Below are 25,467 nucleotides of genomic sequence, written 5' to 3' on the forward strand. Positions count from 1 at the left end.
GAAATAAAAGGAAGAAAGAAAAGAAAAAACACAAGTAACTGCAGAGTTGGTGACCATTGGAGATATTTTCTTTATCACAACCAAATGTCAATGGCATGTTTAGAATGTAAACAGGATTACTCAGATCAGCTCTGCTAAATGGCCTTCACATAATGCGCATTGAAAAGGCTGTTTAATTACCTTTTGCCTAAAGTGGGAAAATTAAGGTAAACACAGTACTTTGACAAAGGATGAATATCATACATTTAATTTTTATTAAAATATCATCCTCAACCTTCTTTTACAATGAAGTAAACTCGACTTAGTTGGATTGCCATGACAACAACCAAAAAGCAATGATCTAATTATTCATTTCTTGATCTTTAAAATGCAATGAGAGAGAGTGAGAGAGAGAGAGATCGAGAGAGAGAGAGAGAGAGAGAGAGAGAGAGAGTGAGAGAGAGAGATCGAGAGAGAGAGAGAGAGAGAGAGAGAGAGAGAGAGAGAAAAAATTATTATCTTGGCAAAGGAGAGACGCTCACCAACAGGGATGTAAACAAATTTGTGCACAACATTTGAGAGAAATAAGCATTTTGTGAGTGTGGAACATTTCTGGGATCTTTAATATCAGCTCATGGGATCAACACTTAACATGTTGCATTTATATTTTTGTTCAGTGTAGTTCTTGACTTGATTTCTCAGATTTCTCTCGTGAAAGTTTTGAATTGGCGTGGTGGGCTCACAAAACAAACAAAACTAAATGGAATTCAAGTAATTAAACAGACATCGGTCAATTAGTTGTTTAATAACCCCACAAAATTGGAAAGGTCGGTTAATCGCTCCAAACTAGCTATTCAAGATCCGCTATTCAAAATTTCTCCCATTTGAGATTCCTGCTATTTATTCCAGATCTGATAACATGGGGATAAGAAAGACACTATGCACAAACAGGGGTTCCTCTACATTGATAGTTACTGTACATGTAGACATATTTAACTCTGGTTACATGGTTAAATGAAGATGTCCCACTTAGGCCATTTATCATATCATTTTTCTTTCACAGTAACGGTCTGATTAAGTGGTGGCTCTCCCATAGGCACCAATGAATTAGCAGTTCATTGACCGTATAAGAACCAGAAAAAAGGAGTGAGTTGTATGTCTCACTTCCTTTTCCGTCTCTGGTAATGGTTGGTCAAGGACAGCAAGCAAAGTAAAGCAACCCAACCTCTTGATTCACTTAAAATCATGACTCCTTTCCTCACTCAGTTACCACTGGAAATATGTACCATATATGAAGTTATTTCAAAGCTATCAGACAGCACCCCAATACCTCAGTATTTGGTCTTAGCGAATAAATAGGAAGGCAGCCAGAGATATGTGCCATAGATTTTTTCCCCCCTTGATAATATTGTATGCCATTTAGAAGATGCAGAGCCCTCTAGATTATAAGCATTGGTTTTTGTGTGTAATTGTTAAATATTGGCTATGAATGTATACAGAAGATACACATGCATAGGCTCTCCCACGGGATGACATTTCAAACATTGCAATGGCTTTCGTCCACATTTGAATGCAGTTCCTGTTGGAAATCAGACCACAAAATAGGGAGAAAACGCTGCTACTCTGACAGCCAGGCGGAGAGACAGAGAAACAAATGCATTTTGATGGACTGTCAAGAAAATCTGGTTCATAGTTCTTCACTGCACGCATTTATGTATTTTTTTCTTTCTCTCGCTCTCAATAAAAAGAATACACACCAAAACAGGGTAGACCAGCTCAGACTGACAACATTTCAGCCTTGTACAGTATATGTTGAAATGCATTAGATTCAGTTGGTTGGGAATGGAACTTAGGCTGAATCTCCAATCAAAGCATTGTGACCTTGTTCACCATAAGTAGTCCTGCAAATATAAAACTTTAGCAAAAGGGTTTGATTCTAACATTAAATAGCTAACAGTATATTTATGTACCAATATTCTCATCTTGCTCATGCATCAACAAAGAGGCTGGTATAATACTAGGTACACATTATTATGCATAATGAAATCAGAAAGTAATCCATTTCGGAATAAACAAAAAAACGCATCTCAAAATTCTAAAAAAACTAAATATTTCCAACCTTGCTACAGACTAATTGCAGAGACCATGATGAAGCTGAACTGGTATATAAAAAGAACAAACATTTTTTACAGTACAAAACTTGGCACAGTATTCTCGATCAGCTGTAGTGTCTGTCACTCGTTTCCCCGCCCCCCCTGCGGCGTACTGATTGGTCCACATCAGAAAGCTCCAGAACCCCACTTACGGTTCTACTAGCAGAACACCCTGACAGAGAGGAGGAGAAGGAAGAGAGAGACAGACAGAGGTGTTACTCATCCAGCTCACTCTGTAACAAGGCCTTTGATCACATACATTACTATGCCGATTTTTAATGAGGCATTGTGCAAACCAGACTTATTTCTTAATTCATTTGACAAATGTTTAAAAAGGAGGCTATTATCTTAAGGCGCAAACCGCAGTTCAAACAACAACAAAATGCCACCCTCCACTGTTTCGGTCAAAAGCAGAGGGATGGGACTAGAGAAATGTAACCACTTTAAATTCCTAGACAGAGCAAGGACTGCCCATCCATGATATAAACATGATGGTTTGAACCATGTTTTGAGGCTAAACAGTGTTTGCTTACAATTACATTGTTTACAAACGATGGAGTAAAACAAGCTTGTATTTTTGGTTCTGATGGGATACGACAGTGGAACTAAGCTCGAGGCATTTTTAAGTTATATTCTACAAGAATCAATGGGTGTATTTCATTCATTTAATAGTGCAAAAAATGACTGTACCAATGGAAGATTGCCCCTTTACGAAACAATGGAATGGAATTATAAATATACGGAGTGAACGGAAAACACAACAGAGCCACTTGTATACACTGTGATCCGGTTGGTTGAGTTGGATCCCTTTTAAACTGGTTTCTATGGTTACCCATTCTGCATTTTGAAAACAGTCATAAACCAGACCAGAGACTGCATCTCCAGTGTATCTACAGCCTGCAGGTCCCTCCCACCAGTATGGCACAGTATGTAAAAACAGCAGAGATGTCCCGGGGACAGTTGGTGGCTGTGAAAGAAGAACAGGGGAACACAGTGAAAGTTGCGGGGGTAAACTCAAGACTCACTCGTCAGAGTCCTTTTTGCTTTCCTCAATGTAGGCGATGGATTCCGAACGCAGCCGGTTGGTGACCTCGTACGTTCGCAGCGTGACACCGAAGATGTCCTCGTGATAGCGGTTTTCGTCCTGCGAGGAGAGAAGATAAGGCGTGTGTGTAATAAAATGGCCACAGGATTACGCCATAGAAGAAGTGAGGTTAGATGAGTACAGGAAGATCAAATAGATACAGTGGGATCGGTGGGGACAGAGGAGAAAGACGGATACAGTGGGATCGGTGGGGACAGAGGGGAAAGACAGATACAGTGGGATCGGTGGGGACAGAGAGAAAAGGCAGATACAGTGGGATCAGTGGGGACAGAGAGGAAAGATGGATACAGTGGGATCGGTGGGGACAGAGGGGAAAGACAGATACAGTGGGATCGGTGGGGACAGAGGGGAAAGATGGACACAGTGGGATCGGTGGTGACAGAGGGGAAAGACAGATACAGTGGGATCGGTGGGGACAGCGAGGAAAGATGGATACACTCGGATCGGTGGGGACAGAGGGGAAAGACAGATACAGTGGGATCGGTGGGGACAGAGGGGAAAGACAGATACAGTGGGATCGGTGGGGACAGAGAGGAAAGACAGATACAGTGGGATCGGTGGGGACAGAGAGGAAAGACGGATACAGTGGGATCGGTGGGGACAGAGGGGAAAGATGGATACAGTGGGATCGGTGGGGACAGAGGGGAAAGACAGATACAGTGGGATCAGTGGGGACAGAGGGGAAAGACAGATACAGTGGGATCGGTGGGGACAGAGAGGAAAGATGGATACAGTGGGATCGGTGGGGACAGAGAGGAAAGACAGATACAGTGGGATCGGTGGGGACAGAGGGGAAAGATGGATACAGTGGGATCGGTGGGGACAGAGGGGAAAGATGGATACAGTGGGATCGGTGGGGACAGAGAGGAAAGACAGATACAGTGGGATCGGTGGGGACAGAGGGGAAAGATGGATACAGTGGGATCGGTGGGGACAGAGAGGAAAGATGGATACAGTGGGATCGGTGGGGACAGAGAGGAAAGATGGATACAGTGGGATCGGTGGGGACAGAGAGGAAAGATGGATACAGTGGGATCGGTGGGGACAGAGGGGAAAGACGGATACAGTGGGATCGGTGGGGACAGAGAGGAAAGACGGATACAGTGGGATCGGTGGGGACAGAGGGGAAAGACAGATACAGTGGGATCGGTGGGGACAGAGAGGAAAGATGGATACAGTGGGATCGGTGGGGACAGAGGGGAAAGACAGATACAGTGGGATCGGTGGGGACAGAGGGGAAAGACAGATACAGTGGGATCGGTGGGGACAGAGGGGAAAGACAGATACAGTGGGATCGGTGGGGACAGAGAGAAAAGGCAGATACAGTGGGATCGGTGGGGACAGAGGGGAAAGATGGATACAGTGGGATCGGTGGGGACAGAGGGGAAAGACAGATACAGTGGGATCAGTGGGGACAGAGGGGAAAGACAGATACAGTGGGATCGGTGGGGACAGAGAGGAAAGATGGATACAGTGGGATCGGTGGGGACAGAGAGGAAAGACAGATACAGTGGGATCGGTGGGGACAGAGGGGAAAGACAGATACAGTGGGATCGGTGGGGACAGAGGGGAAAGATGGACACAGTGGGATCGGTGGTGACAGAGGGGAAAGACAGATACAGTGGGATCGGTGGGGACAGCGAGGAAAGATGGATACACTCGGATCGGTGGGGACAGAGGGGAAAGACAGATACAGTGGGATCGGTGGGGACAGAGGGGAAAGACAGATACAGTGGGATCGGTGGGGACAGAGAGGAAAGACAGATACAGTGGGATCGGTGGGGACAGAGAGGAAAGACGGATACAGTGGGATCGGTGGGGACAGAGGGGAAAGATGGATACAGTGGGATCGGTGGGGACAGAGGGGAAAGACAGATACAGTGGGATCAGTGGGGACAGAGGGGAAAGACAGATACAGTGGGATCGGTGGGGACAGAGAGGAAAGATGGATACAGTGGGATCGGTGGGGACAGAGAGGAAAGACAGATACAGTGGGATCGGTGGGGACAGAGGGGAAAGATGGATACAGTGGGATCGGTGGGGACAGAGGGGAAAGATGGATACAGTGGGATCGGTGGGGACAGAGAGGAAAGACAGATACAGTGGGATCGGTGGGGACAGAGGGGAAAGATGGATACAGTGGGATCGGTGGGGACAGAGAGGAAAGATGGATACAGTGGGATCGGTGGGGACAGAGAGGAAAGATGGATACAGTGGGATCGGTGGGGACAGAGGGGAAAGACGGATACAGTGGGATCGGTGGGGACAGAGAGGAAAGACGGATACAGTGGGATCGGTGGGGACAGAGGGGAAAGACAGATACAGTGGGATCGGTGGGGACAGAGAGGAAAGATGGATACAGTGGGATCGGTGGGGACAGAGGGGAAAGACAGATACAGTGGGATCGGTGGGGACAGAGGGGAAAGACAGATACAGTGGGATCGGTGGGGACAGAGGGGAAAGACAGATACAGTGGGATCGGTGGGGACAGAGGGGAAAGACAGATACAGTGGGATCGGTGGGGACAGAGAGGAAAGATGGATACAGTGGGATCGGTGGGGACAGAGGGGAAAGACGGATACAGTGGGATCGGTGGGGACAGAGAGGAAAGACGGATACAGTGGGATCGGTGGGGACAGAGGGGAAAGACAGATACAGTGGGATCGGTGGGGACAGAGAGGAAAGACGGATACAGTGGGATCGGTGGGGACAGAGGGGAAAGACAGATACAGTGGGATCGGTGGGGACAGAGGGGAAAGACAGATACAGTGGGATCGGTGGGGACAGAGGGGAAAGACAGATACAGTGGGATCGGTGGGGACAGAGGGGAAAGACAGATACAGTGGGATCGGTGGGGACAGAGGGGAAAGATGGATACAGTGGGATCGGTGGGGACAGAGGGGAAAGATGGATACAGTGGGATCGGTGGGGACAGAGAGGAAAGACAGATACAGTGGGATCGGTGGGGACAGAGAGGAAAGACAGATACAGTGGGATCGGTGGGGACAGAGGGGAAAGACAGATACAGTGGGATCGGTGGGGACAGAGGGGAAAGACAGATACAGTGGGATCGGTGGGGACAGAGGGGAAAGACAGATACAGTGGGATCGGTGGGGACAGAGGGGAAAGACAGATACAGTGGGATCGGTGGGGACAGAGGGGAAAGATGGATACAGTGGGATCGGTGGGGACAGAGGGGAAAGACAGATACAGTGGGATCGGTGGGGACAGAGAGGAAAGACAGATACAGTGGGATCGGTGGGGACAGAGAGGAAAGACAGATACAGTGGGATCGGTGGGGATAGAGAGGAAAGACAGATACAGTGGGATCGGTGGGGACAGAGAGGAAAGACAGATACAGTGGGATCGGTGGGGACAGAGGGGAAAGACAGATACAGTGGGATCGGTGGGGACAGAGGAGAAAGACAGATACAGTGGGATCGGTGGGGACAGAGGGGAAAGACAGATACAGTGGGATCGGTGGGGACAGAGAGGAAAGACAGATACAGTGGGATCGGTGGGGACAGAGGAGAAAGACAGATACAGTGGGATCGGTGGGGACAGAGGGGAAAGACAGATACAGTGGGATCGGTGGGGACAGTGAGGAAAGATGGATACAGTGGGATCGGTGGGGACAGAGGGGAAAGACAGATACAGTGGGATCGGTGGGGACAGAGGGGAAAGATAGATACAGTGGGATCGGTGGGGACAGAGGAGAAAGACAGATACAGTGGGATCGGTGGGGACAGAGGGGAAAGATGGATACAGTGGGATCGGTGGAGACAGAGGGGAAAGACAGATACAGTGGGATCAGTGGGGACAGAGGGGAAAGACAGATACAGTGGGATCGGTGGGGACAGCGAGGAAAGATGGATACAGTGGGATCAGTGGGGACAGAGGGGAAAGATGGATACAGTGGGATCGGTGGGGACAGAGGAGAAAGACAGATACAGTGGGATCAGTGGGGACAGAGAGGAAAGACAGATACAGTGGGATCGGTGGGGACAGCGAGGAAAGATGGATACAGTGGGATCGGTGGGGACAGCGAGGAAAGATGGATACAGTGGGATCGGTGGGGACAGAGAGGAAAGATGGATACAGTGGGATCGGTGGGGACAGAGGGGAAAGACAGATACAGTGGGATCGGTGGGGACAGAGGGGAAAGATGGACACAGTGGGATCGGTGGGGACAGAGAGGAAAGATGGATACAGTGGGATCGGTGGGGACAGAGGGGAAAGACAGATACAGTGGGATCGGTGGGGACAGAGAGGAAAGATGGATACAGTGGGATCGGTGGGGACAGAGAGGAAAGACAGATACAGTGGGATCGGTGGGGACAGAGGGGAAAGACAGATACAGTGGGATCGGTGGGGACAGAGAGGAAAGACAGATACAGTGGGATCGGTGGGGACAGAGAGGAAAGACAGATACAGTGGGATCGGTGGGGACAGAGGGGAAAGACAGATACAGTGGGATCGGTGGGGACAGAGGAGAAAGACAGATACAGTGGGATCGGTGGGGACAGAGGGGAAAGACAGATACAGTGGGATCGGTGGGGACAGAGAGGAAAGACAGATACAGTGGGATCGGTGGGGACAGAGGAGAAAGACAGATACAGTGGGATCGGTGGGGACAGAGGGGAAAGACAGATACAGTGGGATCGGTGGGGACAGTGAGGAAAGATGGATACAGTGGGATCGGTGGGGACAGAGGGGAAAGACAGATACAGTGGGATCGGTGGGGACAGAGGGGAAAGATAGATACAGTGGGATCGGTGGGGACAGAGGAGAAAGACAGATACAGTGGGATCGGTGGGGACAGAGGGGAAAGATGGATACAGTGGGATCGATGGAGACAGAGGGGAAAGACAGATACAGTGGGATCAGTGGGGACAGAGGGGAAAGACAGATACAGTGGGATCGGTGGGGACAGCGAGGAAAGATGGATACAGTGGGATCAGTGGGGACAGAGGGGAAAGATGGATACAGTGGGATCGGTGGGGACAGAGGAGAAAGACAGATACAGTGGGATCAGTGGGGACAGAGAGGAAAGACAGATACAGTGGGATCGGTGGGGACAGCGAGGAAAGATGGATACAGTGGGATCGGTGGGGACAGCGAGGAAAGATGGATACAGTGGGATCGGTGGGGACAGAGAGGAAAGATGGATACAGTGGGATCGGTGGGGACAGAGGGGAAAGACAGATACAGTGGGATCGGTGGGGACAGAGGGGAAAGATGGACACAGTGGGATCGGTGGGGACAGAGAGGAAAGATGGATACAGTGGGATCGGTGGGGACAGAGGGGAAAGACAGATACAGTGGGATCGGTGGGGACAGAGAGGAAAGATGGATACAGTGGGATCGGTGGGGACAGAGAGGAAAGACAGATACAGTGGGATCGGTGGGGACAGAGGGGAAAGATGGATACAGTGGGATCGGTGGGGACAGAGGGGAAAGACAGATACAGTGGGATCGGTGGGGACAGAGGGGAAAGATGGATACAGTGGGATCGGTGGGGACAGAGGGGAAAGATGGATACAGTGGGATCGGTGGGGACAGAGGGGAAGGACAGATACAGTGGGATCGGTGGGGACAGAGGGGAAAGACAGATACAGTGGGATCAGTGGGGACAGAGGGGAAAGATGGATACAGTGGGATCGGAGGGGACAGAGGGGAAAGATGGATACAGTGGGATCGGTCGGGACAGAGGGGAAAGATGGATACAGTGGGATCGGTGGGGACAGAGGGGAAAGATGGATACAGTGGGATCGGTGGGGACAGCGAGGAAAGATGGATACAGTGGGATCGGTGGGGACAGAGGGGAAAGACAGATACAGTGGGATCAGTGGGGACAGAGGGGAAAGACAGATACAGTGGGATCGGTGGGGACAGAGGGGAAAGACAGATACAGTGGGATCGGTGGGGACAGAGGAGAAAGACAGATACAGTGGGATCGGTGGGGACAGTGAGGAAAGATGGATACAGTGGGATCGGTGGGGACAGAGGGGAAAGACAGATACAGTGGGATCGGTGGGGACAGAGGGGAAAGATAGATACAGTGGGATCGGTGGGGACAGAGGAGAAAGACAGATACAGTGGGATCGGTGGGGACAGAGGGGAAAGATGGATACAGTGGGATCGGTGGGGACAGAGGGGAAAGACAGATACAGTGGGATCGGTGGGGACAGAGGGGAAAGATGGATACAGTGGGATCGGTGGGGACAGAGGGGAAAGATGGATACAGTGGGATCGGTGGGGACAGAGGGGAAGGACAGATACAGTGGGATCGGTGGGGACAGCGAGGAAAGATGGATACAGTGGGATCGGTGGGGACAGAGGGGAAAGACAGATACAGTGGGATCAGTGGGGACAGAGGGGAAAGACAGATACAGTGGGATCGGTGGGGACAGAGGGGAAAGATGGATACAGTGGGATCGGTGGGGACAGCGAGGAAAGATGGATACAGTGGGATCGGTGGGGACAGAGGGGAAAGACAGATACAGTGGGATCGGTGGGGACAGAGGGGAAAGACAGATACAGTGGGATCGGTGGGGACAGAGGGGAAAGACAGATACAGTGGGATCGGTGGGGACAGAGAGGAAAGATGGATACAGTGGGATCGGTGGGGACAGCGAGGAAAGATGGATACAGTGGGATCGGTGGGGACAGAGGGGAAAGACAGATACAGTGGGATCGGTGGGGACAGAGGGGAAAGACAGATACAGTGGGATCGGTGGGGACAGAGAGGAAAGATGGATACAGTGGGATCGGTGGGGACAGCGAGGAAAGATGGATACAGTGGGATCGGGGGGGACAGAGAGGAAAGACAGATACAGTGGGATCGGTGGGGACAGAAGGGAAAGACAGATACAGTGGGATCGGTGGGGACAGAGGGGAAAGACAGATACAGTGGGATCGGTGGGGACAGAGGGGAAAGATGGATACAGTGGGATCGGTGGGGACAGAGGGGAAAGACATATACAGTGGGATCGGTGGGGACAGAGGGGAAAGACAGATACAGTGGGATCGGTGGGGACAGAGGGGAAAGACAGATACAGTGGGATCGGTGGGGACAGAGGGGAAAGACAGATACAGTGGGATCGGTGGGGACAGAGGGGAAAGATGGATACAGTGGGATCGGTGGGGACAGAGGGGAAAGACATATACAGTGGGATCGGTGGGGACAGAGGGGAAAGACAGATACAGTGGGATCGGTGGGGACAGAGGGGAAAGACAGATACAGTGGGATCGGTGGGGACAGAGGGGAAAGACAGATACAGTGGGATCGGTGGGGACAGAGGGGAAAGATGGATACAGTGGGATCGGTGGGGACAGAGAGGAAAGATGGATACAGTGGGATCGGTGGGGACAGAGAGGAAAGACAGATACAGTGGGATCGGTGGGGACAGAGAGGAAAGACAGATACAGTGGGATCGGTGGGGACAGAGGGGAAAGATGGATACAGTGGGATCGGTGGGGACAGAGAGGAAAGATGGATACAGTGGGATCGGTGGGGACAGAGAGGAAAGACAGATACAGTGGGATCGGTGGGGACAGAGAGGAAAGACAGATACAGTGGGATCGGTGGGGACAGAGAGGAAAGACAGATACAGTGGGATCGGTGGGGACAGAGAGGAAAGATGGATACAGTGGGATCGGTGGGGACAGAGGGGAAAGACAGATACAGTGGGATCGGTGGGGACAGAGAGGAAAGATGGATACAGTGGGATCGGTGGGGACAGAGAGGAAAGATGGATACAGTGGGATCGGTGGGGACAGAGAGGAAAGATGGATACAGTGGGATCGGTGGGGACAGAGAGGAAAGACAGATACAGTGGGATCGGTGGGGACAGCGAGGAAAGATGGATACAGTGGGATCGGTGGGGACAGAGAGGAAAGACAGATACAGTGGGATCGGTGGGGACAGCGAGGAAAGATGGATACAGTGGGATCGGTGGTGACAGAGAGGAAAGACAGATACAGTGGGATCGGTGGGGACAGCGATGAAAGATGGATACAGTGGGATCGGTGGGGACAGAGGGGAAAGACAGATACAGTGGGATCGGTGGGGACAGAGGAGAAAGACAGATACAGTGGGATCGGTGGGGACAGAGGGGAAAGACAGATACAGTGGGATCGGTGGGGACAGAGGGGAAAGATGGATACAGTGGGATCGGTGGGGACAGAGGGGAAAGATGGATACAGTGGGATCGGTGGGGACAGAGGGGAAAGATGGATACAGTGGGATCGGTGGGGACAGAGAGGAAAGATGGATACAGTGGGATCGGTGGGGACAGAGGGGAAAGATGGATACAGTGGGATCGGTGGGGACAGAGGAGAAAGACAGATACAGTGGGATCGGTGGGGACAGAGGGGAAAGACAGATACAGTGGGATCGGTGGGGACAGAGGGGAAAGACAGATACAGTGGGATCAGTGGGGACAGAGGGGAAAGATGGATACAGTGGGATCGGTGGGGACAGAGGGGAAAGATGGACACAGTGGGATCAGTGGGGACAGAGGGGAAAGACAGATACAGTGGGATCAGTGGGGACAGAGGGGAAAGATGGATACAGTGGGATCAGTGGGGACAGAGGGGAAAGATGGATACAGTGGGATCGGTGGGGACAGAGGGGAAAGATGGACACAGTGGGATCGGTGGGGACAGAGGGGAAAGACAGATACAGTGGGATCGGTGGGGACAGAGGGGAAAGACAGATACAGTGGGATCAGTGGGGACAGAGGGGAAAGATGGATACAGTGGGATCGGTGGGGACAGAGAGGAAAGACAGATACAGTGGGATCGGTGGGGACAGAGAGGAAAGATGGATACAGTGGGATCGGTGGGGACAGAGGGGAAAGACAGATACAGTGGGATCGGTGGGGACAGAGGGGAAAGATGGATACAGTGGGATCGGTGGGGACAGAGGGGAAAGATGGATACAGTGGGATCGGTGGGGACAGAGAGGAAAGACAGATACAGTGGGATCGGTGGGGACAGAGGGGAAAGACAGATACAGTGGGATCAGTGGGGACAGAGGGGAAAGACAGATACAGTGGGATCGGTGGGGACAGAGGGGAAAGACAGATACAGTGGGATCGGTGGGGACAGAGAGGAAAGATGGATACAGTGGGATCGGTGGGGACAGAGGGGAAAGACGGATACAGTGGGATCGGTGGGGACAGAGGGGAAAGACAGATACAGTGGGATCGGTGGGGACAGAGAGGAAAGACAGATACAGTGGGATCGGTGGGGACAGAGAGGAAAGACAGATACAGTGGGATCGGTGGGGACAGAGGGGAAAGACAGATACAGTGGGATCGGTGGGGACAGAGAGGAAAGACAGATACAGTGGGATCAGTGGGGACAGAGGGGAAAGACAGATACAGTGGGATCTGTGGGGACAGAGGGGAAAGACAGATACAGTGGGATCGGTGGGGACAGAGGGGAAAGACAGATACAGTGGGATCGGTGGGGACAGAGAGGAAAGACAGATACAGTGGGATCGGTGGGGACAGAGGGGAAAGACAGATACAGTGGGATCGGTGGGGACAGAGGGGAAAGACAGATACAGTGGGATCGGTGGGGACAGAGGGGAAAGACGGATACAGTGGGATCGGTGGGGACAGAGGGGAAAGACAGATACAGTGGGATCGGTGGGGACAGAGGGGAAAGATGGATACAGTGGGATCAGTGGGGACAGAGGGGAAAGATGGATACAGTGGGATCAGTGGGGACAGAGGGGAAAGACAGATACAGTGGGATCGGTGGGGACAGAGGGGAAAGATGGATACAGTGGGATCGGTGGGGACAGAGGGGAAAGACAGATACAGTGGGATCGGTGGGGACAGAGGGGAAAGATGGATACAGTGGGATCGGTGGGGACAGAGGGGAAAGACAGATACAGTGGGATCGGTGGGGACAGAGGGGAAAGATGGATACAGTGGGATCGGTGGGGACAGAGGGGAAAGACAGATACAGTGGGATCGGTGGGGACAGAGAGGAAAGACAGATACAGTGGGATCGGTGGGGACAGAGGGGAAAGACAGATACAGTGGGATCTGTGGGGACAGAGGGGAAAGACAGATACAGTGGGATCAGTGGGGACAGAGGGGAAAGACAGATACAGTGGGATCGGTGGGGACAGAGAGGAAAGACAGATACAGTGGGATCGGTGGGGACAGAGGGGAAAGACAGATACAGTGGGATCAGTGGGGACAGAGGGGAAAGACAGATACAGTGGGATCGGTGGGGACAGAGGGGAAAGACAGATACAGTGGGATCGGTGGGGACAGAGGGGAAAGACAGATACAGTGGGATCGGTGGGGACAGAGGGGAAAGATGGATACAGTGGGATCGGTGGGGACAGAGAGGAAAGACAGATACAGTGGGATCGGTGGGGACAGAGGGGAAAGACAGATACAGTGGGATCGGTGGGGACAGAGGGGAAAGATGGATACAGTGGGATCGGTGGGGACAGAGGGGAAAGACAGATACAGTGGGATCGGTGGGGACAGAGAGGAAAGACAGATACAGTGGGATCGGTGGGGACAGAGGGGAAAGACAGATACAGTGGGATCTGTGGGGACAGAGGGGAAAGACAGATACAGTGGGATCAGTGGGGACAGAGGGGAAAGACAGATACAGTGGGATCGGTGGGGACAGAGAGGAAAGACAGATACAGTGGGATCGGTGGGGACAGAGGGGAAAGACAGATACAGTGGGATCAGTGGGGACAGAGGGGAAAGACAGATACAGTGGGATCGGTGGGGACAGAGGGGAAAGACAGATACAGTGGGATCGGTGGGGACAGAGGGGAAAGACAGATACAGTGGGATCGGTGGGGACAGAGGGGAAAGATGGATACAGTGGGATCGGTGGGGACAGAGAGGAAAGACAGATACAGTGGGATCGGTGGGGACAGAGGGGAAAGACAGATACAGTGGGATCGGTGGGGACAGAGAGGAAAGATGGATACAGTGGGATCGGTGGGGACAGAGGGGAAAGACAGATACAGTGGGATCGGTGGGGACAGAGAGGAAAGACAGATACAGTGGGATCGGTGGGGACAGAGGGGAAAGACAGATACAGTGGGATCGGTGGGGACAGAGGGGAAAGACAGATACAGTGGGATCGGTGGGGACAGAGGGGAAAGACAGATACAGTGCAGTGCCATGTACAGTACGGTCCAGCATTGTCTTGAAACATGTTTTCAATAGCCAGAGCTTGGATAAAACCGTTTCTTAGTTGATCATTATCATTTAAAAATGAGTTTGATTATATACCCCTCTTCTGTTAAGTCAATAGTGATCCAGCCATTCTGCTCATGTGGATCTTCGATTCCAGTCTTTCATGTACAGTATTGATAGTCTGTACAGTTGGTTGTCTGGTGGTCTTTACCCATTTTACTTATTCAATTCTTTGAAACGTGCGTTTCTGGTTTCTCTTTCTTTGAGTCGGTAATGTAACAACCTTATTTGAATCCCACCAAACAAATCCTGAACGTGTCTGAATGTGTCTGTCATATTCTGAAAACCGTCCATAAGAAGGTGTAATCTGCCAATGTCCAAATCACATGACTTACATTTACTCTGTACTTTATGTTTCAGTCAGTCAGTCAGTCGTTCAGTCAGTCAGCTAGATTACTTAGTTAGTTAGTTTAGTGTTCAGGATAGCAAAGCCTATTGTCATACTCTGAGTTTGCTGATGTAGAACCCAGCGTCCTCCAGCGTCATGTTTCCCTGCAGTTTGATGATCTGCTGGACGGTCTTGAGGACGTCCCCGGCCATACCAACGTCCCCACACACGTAGATGTGTCCTCCCTCTTCCTTCAGGCACTGGTACACAGTCTCTGACAGCTGCTCACAAAGCACATCCTGCACATATGTCTGTGTCAGAGAGCGACAGGAGAAAGAGGGATTTAATCAATCAGATGGAGAGAACTACAGGGTCAAAGAGAGTGGGAGGCAACAAACAGATTGTAGAGAGAACTACAGGGTCAAAGAGAGTGGAAGGCAACAAACAGATTGTAGAGAGAACTACAGAGTCAAAGAGAGTGGAAGGCAACAAACAGATTGTAGAGAGAACTACAGGGTCAAAGAGAGTGGAAGGCAACAAACAGATTGTAGAGAGAACTACAGGGTCAAAGAGAGTGGAAGGCAACAAACAGATTGTAGAGAGAACTATAGGGTCAAAGAGAGTGGAAGGCAACAAACAGATTGTAGTGATGGAGGATTGGGTTTGTTTAGAATCCTACATACATTGTGGCGTTTGTGAGGACAGTATTTTACAACCGGAAGAACGTAACAGTGGGAGTCAAGCACAGGAGGATGGTGGCACCTTAATTGGGGGGAACAGGCTCGGGGTAATGACTGGAGCGGAGTTGGTGGAATGATATCAAATACATCAACCACATGGTTTCCAGGTGTTTTATTCCATTCCATCTACTCCGTTCCGAAACATCATTATGAGCCCCTCAGCAGCCTCATGTGGCGTCAAGCGAAAAGACAAACACAGGGATAGAGACATCCATACGTTTTATTTAGAAATCCACTTTCTTATCTCCCACATGGCCTCTGTCTATGTTGCTGTGTCTTTACGGCCAAAGACACATTGTCACGTTTAAACTCAGAATGGGACTAAGGTTAACAGTACCTTAGGTCTGCCAGGCTCTCTGGAGTAGGCTGTGTACAGCTCTTTGAACACGTCCTTGTTCTTAGCCTGGATTGTCTCCTCCTTGTAGATGTGGTCTATCTGGGACTGACGACATCCAAACACCAGGATCATGGGGCAGGATTTGATCCCTACGGAAGCAAACAACACATTACTTCACTTTTCACTGAACTATACATGTTTTAGAGTCATCTAAAGACTACAGTGTTTATTTTATGAAGTTCTGTCTGTAATGTTGAATAAGCACAAGTGATACTGGCTGCACAGTGTGTGGTTAATTTGACATTTTTATTAAAAGTCATTATCGAATAATTCCCACACGCAAGAATTAGGATCAAGTGTGTGAATGCTTTTCCTTTTTTGTACACAAACCCTTGTGTTCGTAGTCAAATAGTTTCTGCTCCCAGAAGCTTCTGAAGGGGGCGATCCCAGTGCCTGGACCGACTAGGATACACGGAGCTCTGTGGTCCTTTGGCAATCGGAACGTAGGCGCACTAGAATCAGACATTTGATCAAGACATTTTTAATTAAGAGCACTAGATTCAAAGCATCTTTTCCATCAGAAAGGACAATTGAAGGCATACCATAAAACATTTAAAATAATACATGTACCAAATGATTGTAGAACGCACCATAAAGGCTGCGAATCAAGACATTTTCATTTCTAATAACTAGAATCAACTAGAATCAAAGCATTTTTCTTTATCTTAAAATGTCTTGATTCGCAGCCTTTATGTTGCGTTCTACAATCATTTGGTACATGTATTATTTTAAATGTTTTATGGTATGCCTTCAATTGTCATTTCTGATTAAGAAAAATGCTTTGATTCTAGTTATCAGAAATGAAAAAGTAACAGAAGAAACAACCATTTTAGTCAATGATTGTAGAGTACACCATATATGAGTCAATGTTGGATATGAATCATATGGTATAATCATGTGCAGTGTTGTGACCTGCACTGACATAGAGCTGAGTCAGCACATATGAATTACACACCATATGACAATCAATGTTGACGTTTGTTATAGTCCAAACCACCACTTACAATCATAGAAAATGACATTATTCATTCCATAAGAGTAAAGCAATCATGCAACAACAACAACACACAAACACAAAAAGAAGTACAATGTTATACCCTCTGACAAAACAGGGGACCATTTCTTCTGCCTCTATTCTGTTGAGCCATGATGAACATACTCCATGGTGGATCGGGCCCTCTCCATCTGAAATGAGATAATTACCCATCATCCACTTCACCGGCATACCTCCTCCTCTCCAAACTAACACTGAAGAAGAGGACACATAATGCAGTTCCCAGGGCTAAGGGCATTTGTCTCCTCTCCTCCTCTCCTTTCCTACTCTCCTCTCCAACTCCTCTCCTCCACCTCTCTCAGCCTCTCTACTCAGCTTCACACACATCACATCATATTGTGCACACATACAATGCATCTCTGAGAAATCATAACCTTTACCATATGTAGGGGAAACAACCTGAGATTAGTGTCTAAGGGTAACTTTACACTTGTAAACACCACGTAACCTAGCGACAGCCCTTACCTCTAGTGTTGTAGAGCCTCATGCCATAACCACACTGATTAGACTAGGAACATGTAAAACTGACTAGATCAGTGTCTATGAGGGAACTTCCTCCTGCTACCGTAAACCCAACACAGTCTAGTGCCCAGCCCTTACCCCTGGTTTTGTATGACACTACGGCTACGGTGAGGTGAATCTCCCCTGGGTGGACGTCTGGTGAGGAGCTGATAGAATAGTATCTGGGCTGGAGCAGGGGTAGCTGGGTTAACAGCAGGGTAGAGGGCATTTGGATGGAGGGAAACTCATCCAACACCTCCACCATGGTTGGGTTGTTATACCACTTCCACTTCTCATACTCCTGCAAGCCCTGAGAGGAGAGGAGTAGGAAAGGAGAGGAGAGAGGTGGAGAGGAGAGAGATGGAGGAGAGGAGTAGAAAAGGAGAGAGGTAGAGGAGAAGAGTAGGAAAGGAGAGGAGATAAATAGTAAAGGAAAGGCGGGGAGAGAGGTGGAGGAGAGGAGTAGGAGAGGAGAAAGTTGGAGGAGAGGAGTAGAAAAGGAGAAGAGAGAAATAGGAAAGGAAAGGAGGGGAGAGAGGTGGAGGAGAGGAGTAGGAGAGGAGAAAGTTGGAGGAGAGGAGTAGAAAAGGAGAAGAGAGAAATAGGAAAGGAAAGGAGGGGAGAGAGGTGGAGGAGAGGAGAAAGGTGGAGGAGAGGAGTAGAAAAGGAGAGGAGAGTAGAGAGGTTGAGGAGAGGAGTTGGAGAGGAGAGTAGGAAAGGAGAGGAGGAGGAGAGGAGAGAAGTAGGAAAGGAAAGGAGAGAGGTGAAGAAGAGGCATGTTAATGTAATGTGCATTCAATATATAAGGAGCCATGCTAAAGAAAATGTATTGCTTCAGAGAAAATTAGTTATTAAGATTGTTTCTCCAACTCCCCACCTGGTGGAGAAGATAAGAGGTGAGACACATATTTCAGTCAGACAACTCACAACAATCTCCTGATGTGATGATGACATTATGTATGATTGACTTTTGACATATTTTGGGCTTTCCGGCTTCAGTCATTATCTAAACTTCAAATCAAATGAAATGTTATTTGTCACATGCGCCAAATAGAACAGGTGTAGACCTTACAGTGAAATGCTTACTGACAAGCCCTTAACCAACAATGCAGGTTGAAGAACAGCCGGAGCCTGAGTACCTTGTGTAAGCCACAGACACTGGGAGTCACGCAGGTCAACTGGGACGAAGAAAAATAGCAAGGATAGCAGGTAGCTGAAGATCCCACTGTGGCTTGATGTCTGTTTTTTATTTCAATGTTTCTCTTTTTTTCCTCTTTAGTTTTTTTAGAGTGAGTTGAACCACAAAGAGTGAGGCACTCACTCACCTGGCCTGACCAACATAATGTTTTAAGACATTCACCAAAATTGACGTTTTTGAACTGTGGGAGTCTCTGTATGGGGAGAAAATGTTTCTGAGGGTTACCGGGCGCAGGGCTTAAATTCTATGGCGTCTGTGCAAGCTAAAACTTGTCTACTCTAAGGTTATTTTCAACAAGCGCAAAGTGCTTCAAAATGGTTTTCAATCACGTAGAGGAAGGCATTCATGTCTTTTTGTGGTAAACATATTGAATACACGGGTCAATTGTGCCTTGAGCACAGGGTGCCTCCGTTTTGCGATAAAGTGGAAATTCACAGCTACTGTGTTGACAAGAAGAACGCATTCAACAGGGAGACATTCAAAAAGTTTACATTTTGGGGTTGAAGAATTCGCAAGACAATAAAGCAAGTTGTAAAAACCAAGATGATGCTTTTATTTCCACCTTCCCAACAAGTATTTGTACCTCTGTTTACTGTGCTCACTGTCTGTGACAAAAGGCATAATGAAAACGCTTGAAGGATCTAATGAATACTAATCAAATTAATTACCTCAGCAGTCCTTTGTGGCTCAGTTGGTTAAAGTATAGTGCTAGTAACACCAGAGTCATGGGTTGGTTAAAGCATAGTGCTAGTAACACCAGAGTCATGGGTTGGTTAAAGCATAGTGCTGGTAACACCAGAGTCATGGGTTGGTTAAAGCATAGTGCTGGTAACACCAGAGTCATGGGTTGGTTAAAGCATAGTGCTGGTAACACCAGAGCCATGTGTTGGTTAAAGCATAGTGCTGGTAACACCAGAGTCATGGGTTGGTTAAAGTATAGTGCTAGTAACACCAGAGTCATGGGTTGGTTAAAGCATAGTGCTAGTAACAACAGAGTCATGGGTTGGTTAAAGTATAGTGCTAGTAACACCAGAGTCATGGGTTGGTTAAAGTATAGTGCTAGTAACAACAGAGTCATGGGTTGGTTAAAGTATAGTGCTGGTAACACCAGAGTCATGGGTTGGTTAAAGCATAGTGCTGGTAACACCAGAGTCATGGGTTGGTTAAAGCTAAGTGCTGGTAACACCAGAGTCATGGGTTGGTTAAAGCATAGTGCTAGTAACACCAGAGTCATGGGTTGGTTAAAGTATAGTGCTAGTAACAACAGAGTCATGGGTTGGTTAAAGCATAGTGCCGGTAACACCAGAGTCATGGGTTGGTTAAAGCATAGTGCTAGTAACAACAGAGTCATGGGTTGGTTAAAGCATAGTGCCGGTAACACCAGAGTCATGGGTTGGTTAAAGCATAGTGCTAGTAACAACAGAGTCATGGGTTGGTTAAAGCATAGTGCCGGTAACACCAGAGTCATGGGTTGGTTAAAGCATAGTGCTAGTAACAACAGAGTCATGGGTTGGTTAAAGCATAGTGCCGGTAACACCAGAGTCATGGGTTGGTTAAAGTATAGTGCTAGTAACACCAGAGTCATGGGTTGGTTAAAGCATAGTGCTAGTAACAACAGAGTCATGGGTTGGTTAAAGTATAGTGCTAGTAACAACAGAGTCATGGGTTGGTTAAAGTATAGTGCTAGTAACACCAGAGTCATGGGTTGGTTAAAGTATAGTGCTAGTAACAACAGAGTCATGGGTTGGTTAAAGTATAGTGCTGGTAACACCAGAGTCATGGGTTGGTTAAAGCATAGTGCTGGTAACACCAGAGTCATGGGTTGGTTAAAGCTAAGTGCTGGTAACACCAGAGTCATGGGTTGGTTAAAGCATAGAGCTAGTAACACCAGAGTCATGGGTTGGTTAAAGTATAGTGCTAGTAACACCAGAGTCATGGGTTGGTTAAAGCATAGTGCCGGTAACACCAGAGTCATGGGTTGGTTAAAGCATAGTGCTAGTAACAACAGAGTCATGGGTTGGTTAAAGCATAGTGCCGGTAACACCAGAGTCATGGGTTGGTTAAAGCATAGTGCTAGTAACAACAGAGTCATGGGTTGGTTAAAGTATAGTGCTAGTAACAACAGAGTCATGGGTTGGTTAAAGCACAGTGCTAGTAACAACAGAGTCATGGGTTGGTTAAAGCATAGTGCTAGTAACAACAGAGTCATGGGTTGGTTAAAGTATAGTGCTAGTAACAACAGAGTCATGGGTTGGTTAAAGCACAGTGCTACCAATACCAAAGTTGTGGGTTCAATTCCCACTGGGGTCACACATAGTGAAATGCACTCACTGTACAGTAAGTCACTTCGAGTTAAAAGTGTCTGCTACTTCAAATATAAACATATTGTGTTATTCTATCCTGTGGAATCTATGCATTATTAAACATAAAATCACAATGGACCTACAAAAATGCAATGTACCAGGGTCTTCCTAGCACTGAATTTCTTCAGATAAAACTGAAGTGTCTAATTTGACCAGTTTCCCACAGCAGGTAAATCTACACACAATCTACTCCATAATGACAAAACAATAACAGTTTTTTAAAAAACTATTCAGACCCTTTACTCAATACTTTGTTGAAGCGCCTTAGGCAGCAATTACAGCCTCAAGTCTTCTTGGGTGTGGCGCTACAAGCTTGGCACACATGTATTTAGGGAGTTTCTCCCATTCTTCTCTGCAGATCCTCTCAAGCTCTGTCAGGTTGGATGGGGAGCATTTCTGCACAGCTATTTTCTGGTCTCTCCAGAGATGTTCAAGTCCGGACTCTGGCTGGGCCGCTCAAGGACATTCAGAGACATTGGATTGATATCTTGTTGAAAGGTTAATCTTCGTCCCAGTCTGAGATCCTGAGCGCTCTGGAGCAGGTTGTCATCATGGATCTCTCTGTACTTCCCTCCGTTCATCTTTCCCTCAATCCTGACTAGTCTCTCAGTCCCTGCCACTGAAAAACATCCCCACAGCATGAATCTGCCACAACCATGGTTCACTGTAGGGATGGTGCCAGGTTTCCTCCAGACGTTACGCTTGGCATTCAGGCCAAAGAGTTCAATCTTGTTTTCATCAGACCAGAGAATCTTGTTTCTCATGGTCTGAGAGTCTTTAGGGGCCTTTTAGCAAACTCCAAGTGGGCTGTCATGTGCCTTTTACTGAGGAGTGGCTTCCATCTGGCCACTCTACCATAAAAGCCTGATTGGTGGAGTGCTGCAGAGATGGGTGTCCATCTGGAAGGTTTCCACTTTATTCTTGGGGACCTTCAATGCTGCAGACATTTTTTGGTACCCTTTCCCATATCTGTGCCTCGACGCAATCCTGTCTCAGAGCTCTACGGACAATTCCTTCAACCTCATGGCTTGGTTTTTTGCTCTGACATGCACTATCAACTGTGGGACCTTACAAATAAATGCCTCATGAGCTCACTGTCTAACCATTTCAGAACCCAAAATATAAGCTTGTTTACTCCAATGTTTGTAACAATGTAAACACAGTATAGCTTCAAATCATTAGGCTCTATTCAATCCGTATAACGGATATTCAGCTTTCCAGCGTGATTACCTTTACATTTCAATGTTCAATAGGAAATGAGGAAAATATCTTAACATTTCTAACACTTCAGCAATACAGATTGACTATAGGCCATGGTTAACACTATGATTTTGATATCATAGATAGTCAGTCCTCGCATCCATACCCGTCTCTATGAAGTTGAGAGTGGTTACATTTCTTCAGGCCCTCTCTCAGCTTTTTACCAAAACAGAAGCAGGGTGACCCCTTTGTTATTGTTTTAATTAAGGATTCTAGCTTTAATTTACATTTTTGTAGGTGTTGATACATTTTTCTTTCGAGCCAATCAAGTCAAGTCTGACATTTTAAACTGGGAATTACAACCAGGAGTATCATTCACACCAAAAATCTGAGGGGGCACAAAGTATGTAGGATGGCTTGGGGTGGTCTGGAGGGGGGGGGGGGCTATGCCCCTTGTCCATAAATTTGAGAATTTTGAATTTTTCAAATACCTGAAACACCTTATTCCTGCAATCTAAAGCCATAATCATTATGCTTAATTTTATGTGTGTGTATATATATATATATATATATATATATATATATATATATATATATATATATATATATATATATATATATATATATCTAAAGTACATTTTTCGGCATATTAAAGCATACCTCGAGCTGTCTGCTTCTCTGCATCTGTGCTAAAATCTGGGTAAAATATTGAAAGGAATGTGAATCTTATTCAGTACATTTAGTTATTGCTTGCTTTTCTATATTCTAACGTTGCCAGCAGACATTCCAGCTAAGATAATTAGACAAGCTAGCTACTCTTGCTAGCTAGTTATAAGGTTAGGAGATTGGGAACCTATCTGGGCTAAAGCCAACTTCATAAAATTGCTAGGTAGCTTGTAGTATTACAGATTTGTTATTTATTTTTTAAACAGGACAAATATGAGGGGACACATGCCCCTGTGCCCCCCTATGGGCATGATGACTCTGATTACAAACTTTAGGAGCCTTTTAAAGCATTTTCTGCTGTTCAGGAAAATGATCTGCGATAACAGAGGGATCAAATGAACATTGCAGATTGTAGGAGTACATTGCAAAAGCGACCCCTTGACTCTGGAGGATCGACTGGTGGACCTTTTAACATACTGAGTAACACTCAAGGATATAAGGTACATAGGATCTTCATTTGACCACTCTTTTATTGCTTTGTGATTTATATAAATTCACTGAAAACCCACAAAAACCCACGGTTATATTAATAGTATTGCACTTTTCATGTAGTCTACTTTTAGCCAGCTAATAGCCTAACCACCGATCAAACAACATTATGGACTAGACATTCAAATCCTGTTGCTGCAGGATTATTTTGCTGTGACAATATGAGTCAAATTAAGATCCTACATCTGTACATATGGTGAAACATACAGACTATATGGTTAGAACCGTTCATTACCTTACTGAGGGTCTCTAGCTTCTTCCTCTGCTTGTCGTTAGTGGCCAGGGAGGCAAACTGCTGTAGCAGGACTGGGCTGGGGGGCGTGGTGATATCCAGGAAGTACTGGAAGGCCTGGTAGATGGTGCAAGGGGGGAACCGAGGTTCCTCCAGCCAGTTACTGATCACACCTTCAGATGGAGAAAACAAGCACAAAAGTACATTTGATGGACACTCTTATCAAGAGCGACATACAGGAGCAATTATGGTTGAGTGCCTTGCTCAAGGGCATATCAACTGTTGTTTTTTTCTTCACCTAGTTGGCTTTGGGATTCAAACCAGTGACGTTTCAGTTACTGGCCTAACGCTCTTAACCGATAGGCTTCCTTCCACCCCCTTAGAACAAGTTCAGTATTTATTCTTGTGCATCAATAATATAACACCACAATAGCATGATGTATGAGTAGCCTACACGACTTGTGAATGCCAGTGTAAAATGTTAAGCACTGCTTTTAAAAAATTAAATATTTGAGCATTAAATAGTCAAGTATACTGTACACTGTGCATAATGTAAACCCCCATAAATCCTCCTAATAAGACCTGCATATCCAATATCAAACTCTTTTTGTTCTTTATTGTCTAATATTGAATGAAGAGCATGGAGGGCTTCCTAAATACAGGTTATATACATAACATAGAGTTCTACTAACCCAGTGCTGTGTTCCTCTCTTCCAGGAACTCCACCTTAACGATTTGATTGACAGGTGGACCGTCCTCTAGTTTCTCAATGAGGGCCGTAATCAGGTCCTCATGGTTGCCAGGGAAGATGCCCAGATGGTCGCCGGGCTGGTACGCCAGTCTGTCCTCGTTATTTGTGTGGAGTCTAACAAATATGGTGGAGCGACTGCTAGGGGATTCAGAACTGTGGTTACAGTTGGTGGTTACAGTTTGTGGTTACAGTTGTGGTTACAGTTTGTGACTAGAGTTCGGTGTTAGAGTTTGTGGCTAGAGTTTGTGGTTAGAGTTTTGGGTTACAGTTTGGGGTTACAGTTTGTGGTTAGAGTTTGGGGTTAGAGTTTGTAGTTATAGTTTGTGGTTATAGTTTGTGACTAGAGTTTGGGGTTAGAGTTTGTAGTTAGAGTTTGTGGCTAGAATTCTGGAGCTAGAGTTTGGGACTAGAGTTTGGGGGTACAGTTTGGGATTAGAGTTTGGGATTAGAGTTTGGGATTAGAGTTTGTAAACAGTGTACAGTTTGTGGCTAGAGTTTGGGGTTAGAGTTTGTAATTACAGTTTGGGGTTAGAGTTTGGGGTTAGAGTTTTGGGTTAGAGTTTAGGGTTAGAGTTTGTAGTTACAGTTTGCAGTTAGAGTTTGTAATTACAGTTTGGGATTAGAGTTTGGGATTAGAGTTTGGGGGTAGAGTTTGGGGGTAGAGTTTGTAATTACAGTTTGGGGTTAGAGTTTTGGGTTAGAGTTTATGGCTAGAGTTTGAGGTTAGAGTTTGTAGTTACAGTTTAGGGTTAGAGTTTGGGGTTAGAGTTTATAATTACAGTTTGGGGTTAGAGTTTGGGGTTAGAGTTTTGGGTTAAAGTTTTGGGTTAAAGTTTGTGGCTAGAGTTTGTAGTTACAGTTTGGGGTTAGAGTTTGTAGTTACAGTTTAGGGTTAGAGTTTGGGGTTAGAGTTTGTAATTACAGTTTGGGGTTAGAGTTTGGGGTTAAAGTTTGTGGCTAGAGTTTGAGGTTAGAGTTTGGGGTTAGAGTTTGGGGTTA

The 25,467-nt window shown here is 47.4% G+C and overlaps 1 protein-coding gene across 2 annotated transcripts in view; it reads right to left on the reverse strand.

Annotated features, from left to right (window-relative positions):
• Positions 1–514: 514 nt before the first annotated feature.
• Positions 515–25,467, reverse strand: part of LOC110535113 (nitric oxide synthase, brain) — a 94,372-nt gene continuing 69,419 nt past the window's right edge. The window contains exons 21-29 of one of the 2 annotated variants that reach the window (XM_036936304.1): positions 24,410–24,603; positions 23,721–23,890; positions 17,609–17,819; positions 17,052–17,139; positions 16,285–16,406; positions 15,895–16,043; positions 14,934–15,128; positions 3,158–3,276; positions 515–2,304 (exon numbers count right to left, since the gene is read on the reverse strand). In XM_036936304.1, the coding sequence (XP_036792199.1) occupies positions 2,292–2,304; positions 3,158–3,276; positions 14,934–15,128; positions 15,895–16,043; positions 16,285–16,406; positions 17,052–17,139; positions 17,609–17,819; positions 23,721–23,890; positions 24,410–24,603 (1,261 nt within the window). In that variant the 3' untranslated portion in view covers positions 515–2,291. Of the gene's footprint in view, positions 2,305–3,157; positions 3,277–14,933; positions 15,129–15,894; positions 16,044–16,284; positions 16,407–17,051; positions 17,140–17,608; positions 17,820–23,720; positions 23,891–24,409; positions 24,607–25,467 lie in introns of both variants that reach the window. The other variant, XM_036936303.1, reaches the window with a different exon arrangement.

This window comes from Oncorhynchus mykiss, chromosome 11, assembly GCF_013265735.2.
Source record: "Oncorhynchus mykiss isolate Arlee chromosome 11, USDA_OmykA_1.1, whole genome shotgun sequence".
Lineage (NCBI taxonomy): Eukaryota > Metazoa > Chordata > Actinopteri > Salmoniformes > Salmonidae > Oncorhynchus > Oncorhynchus mykiss.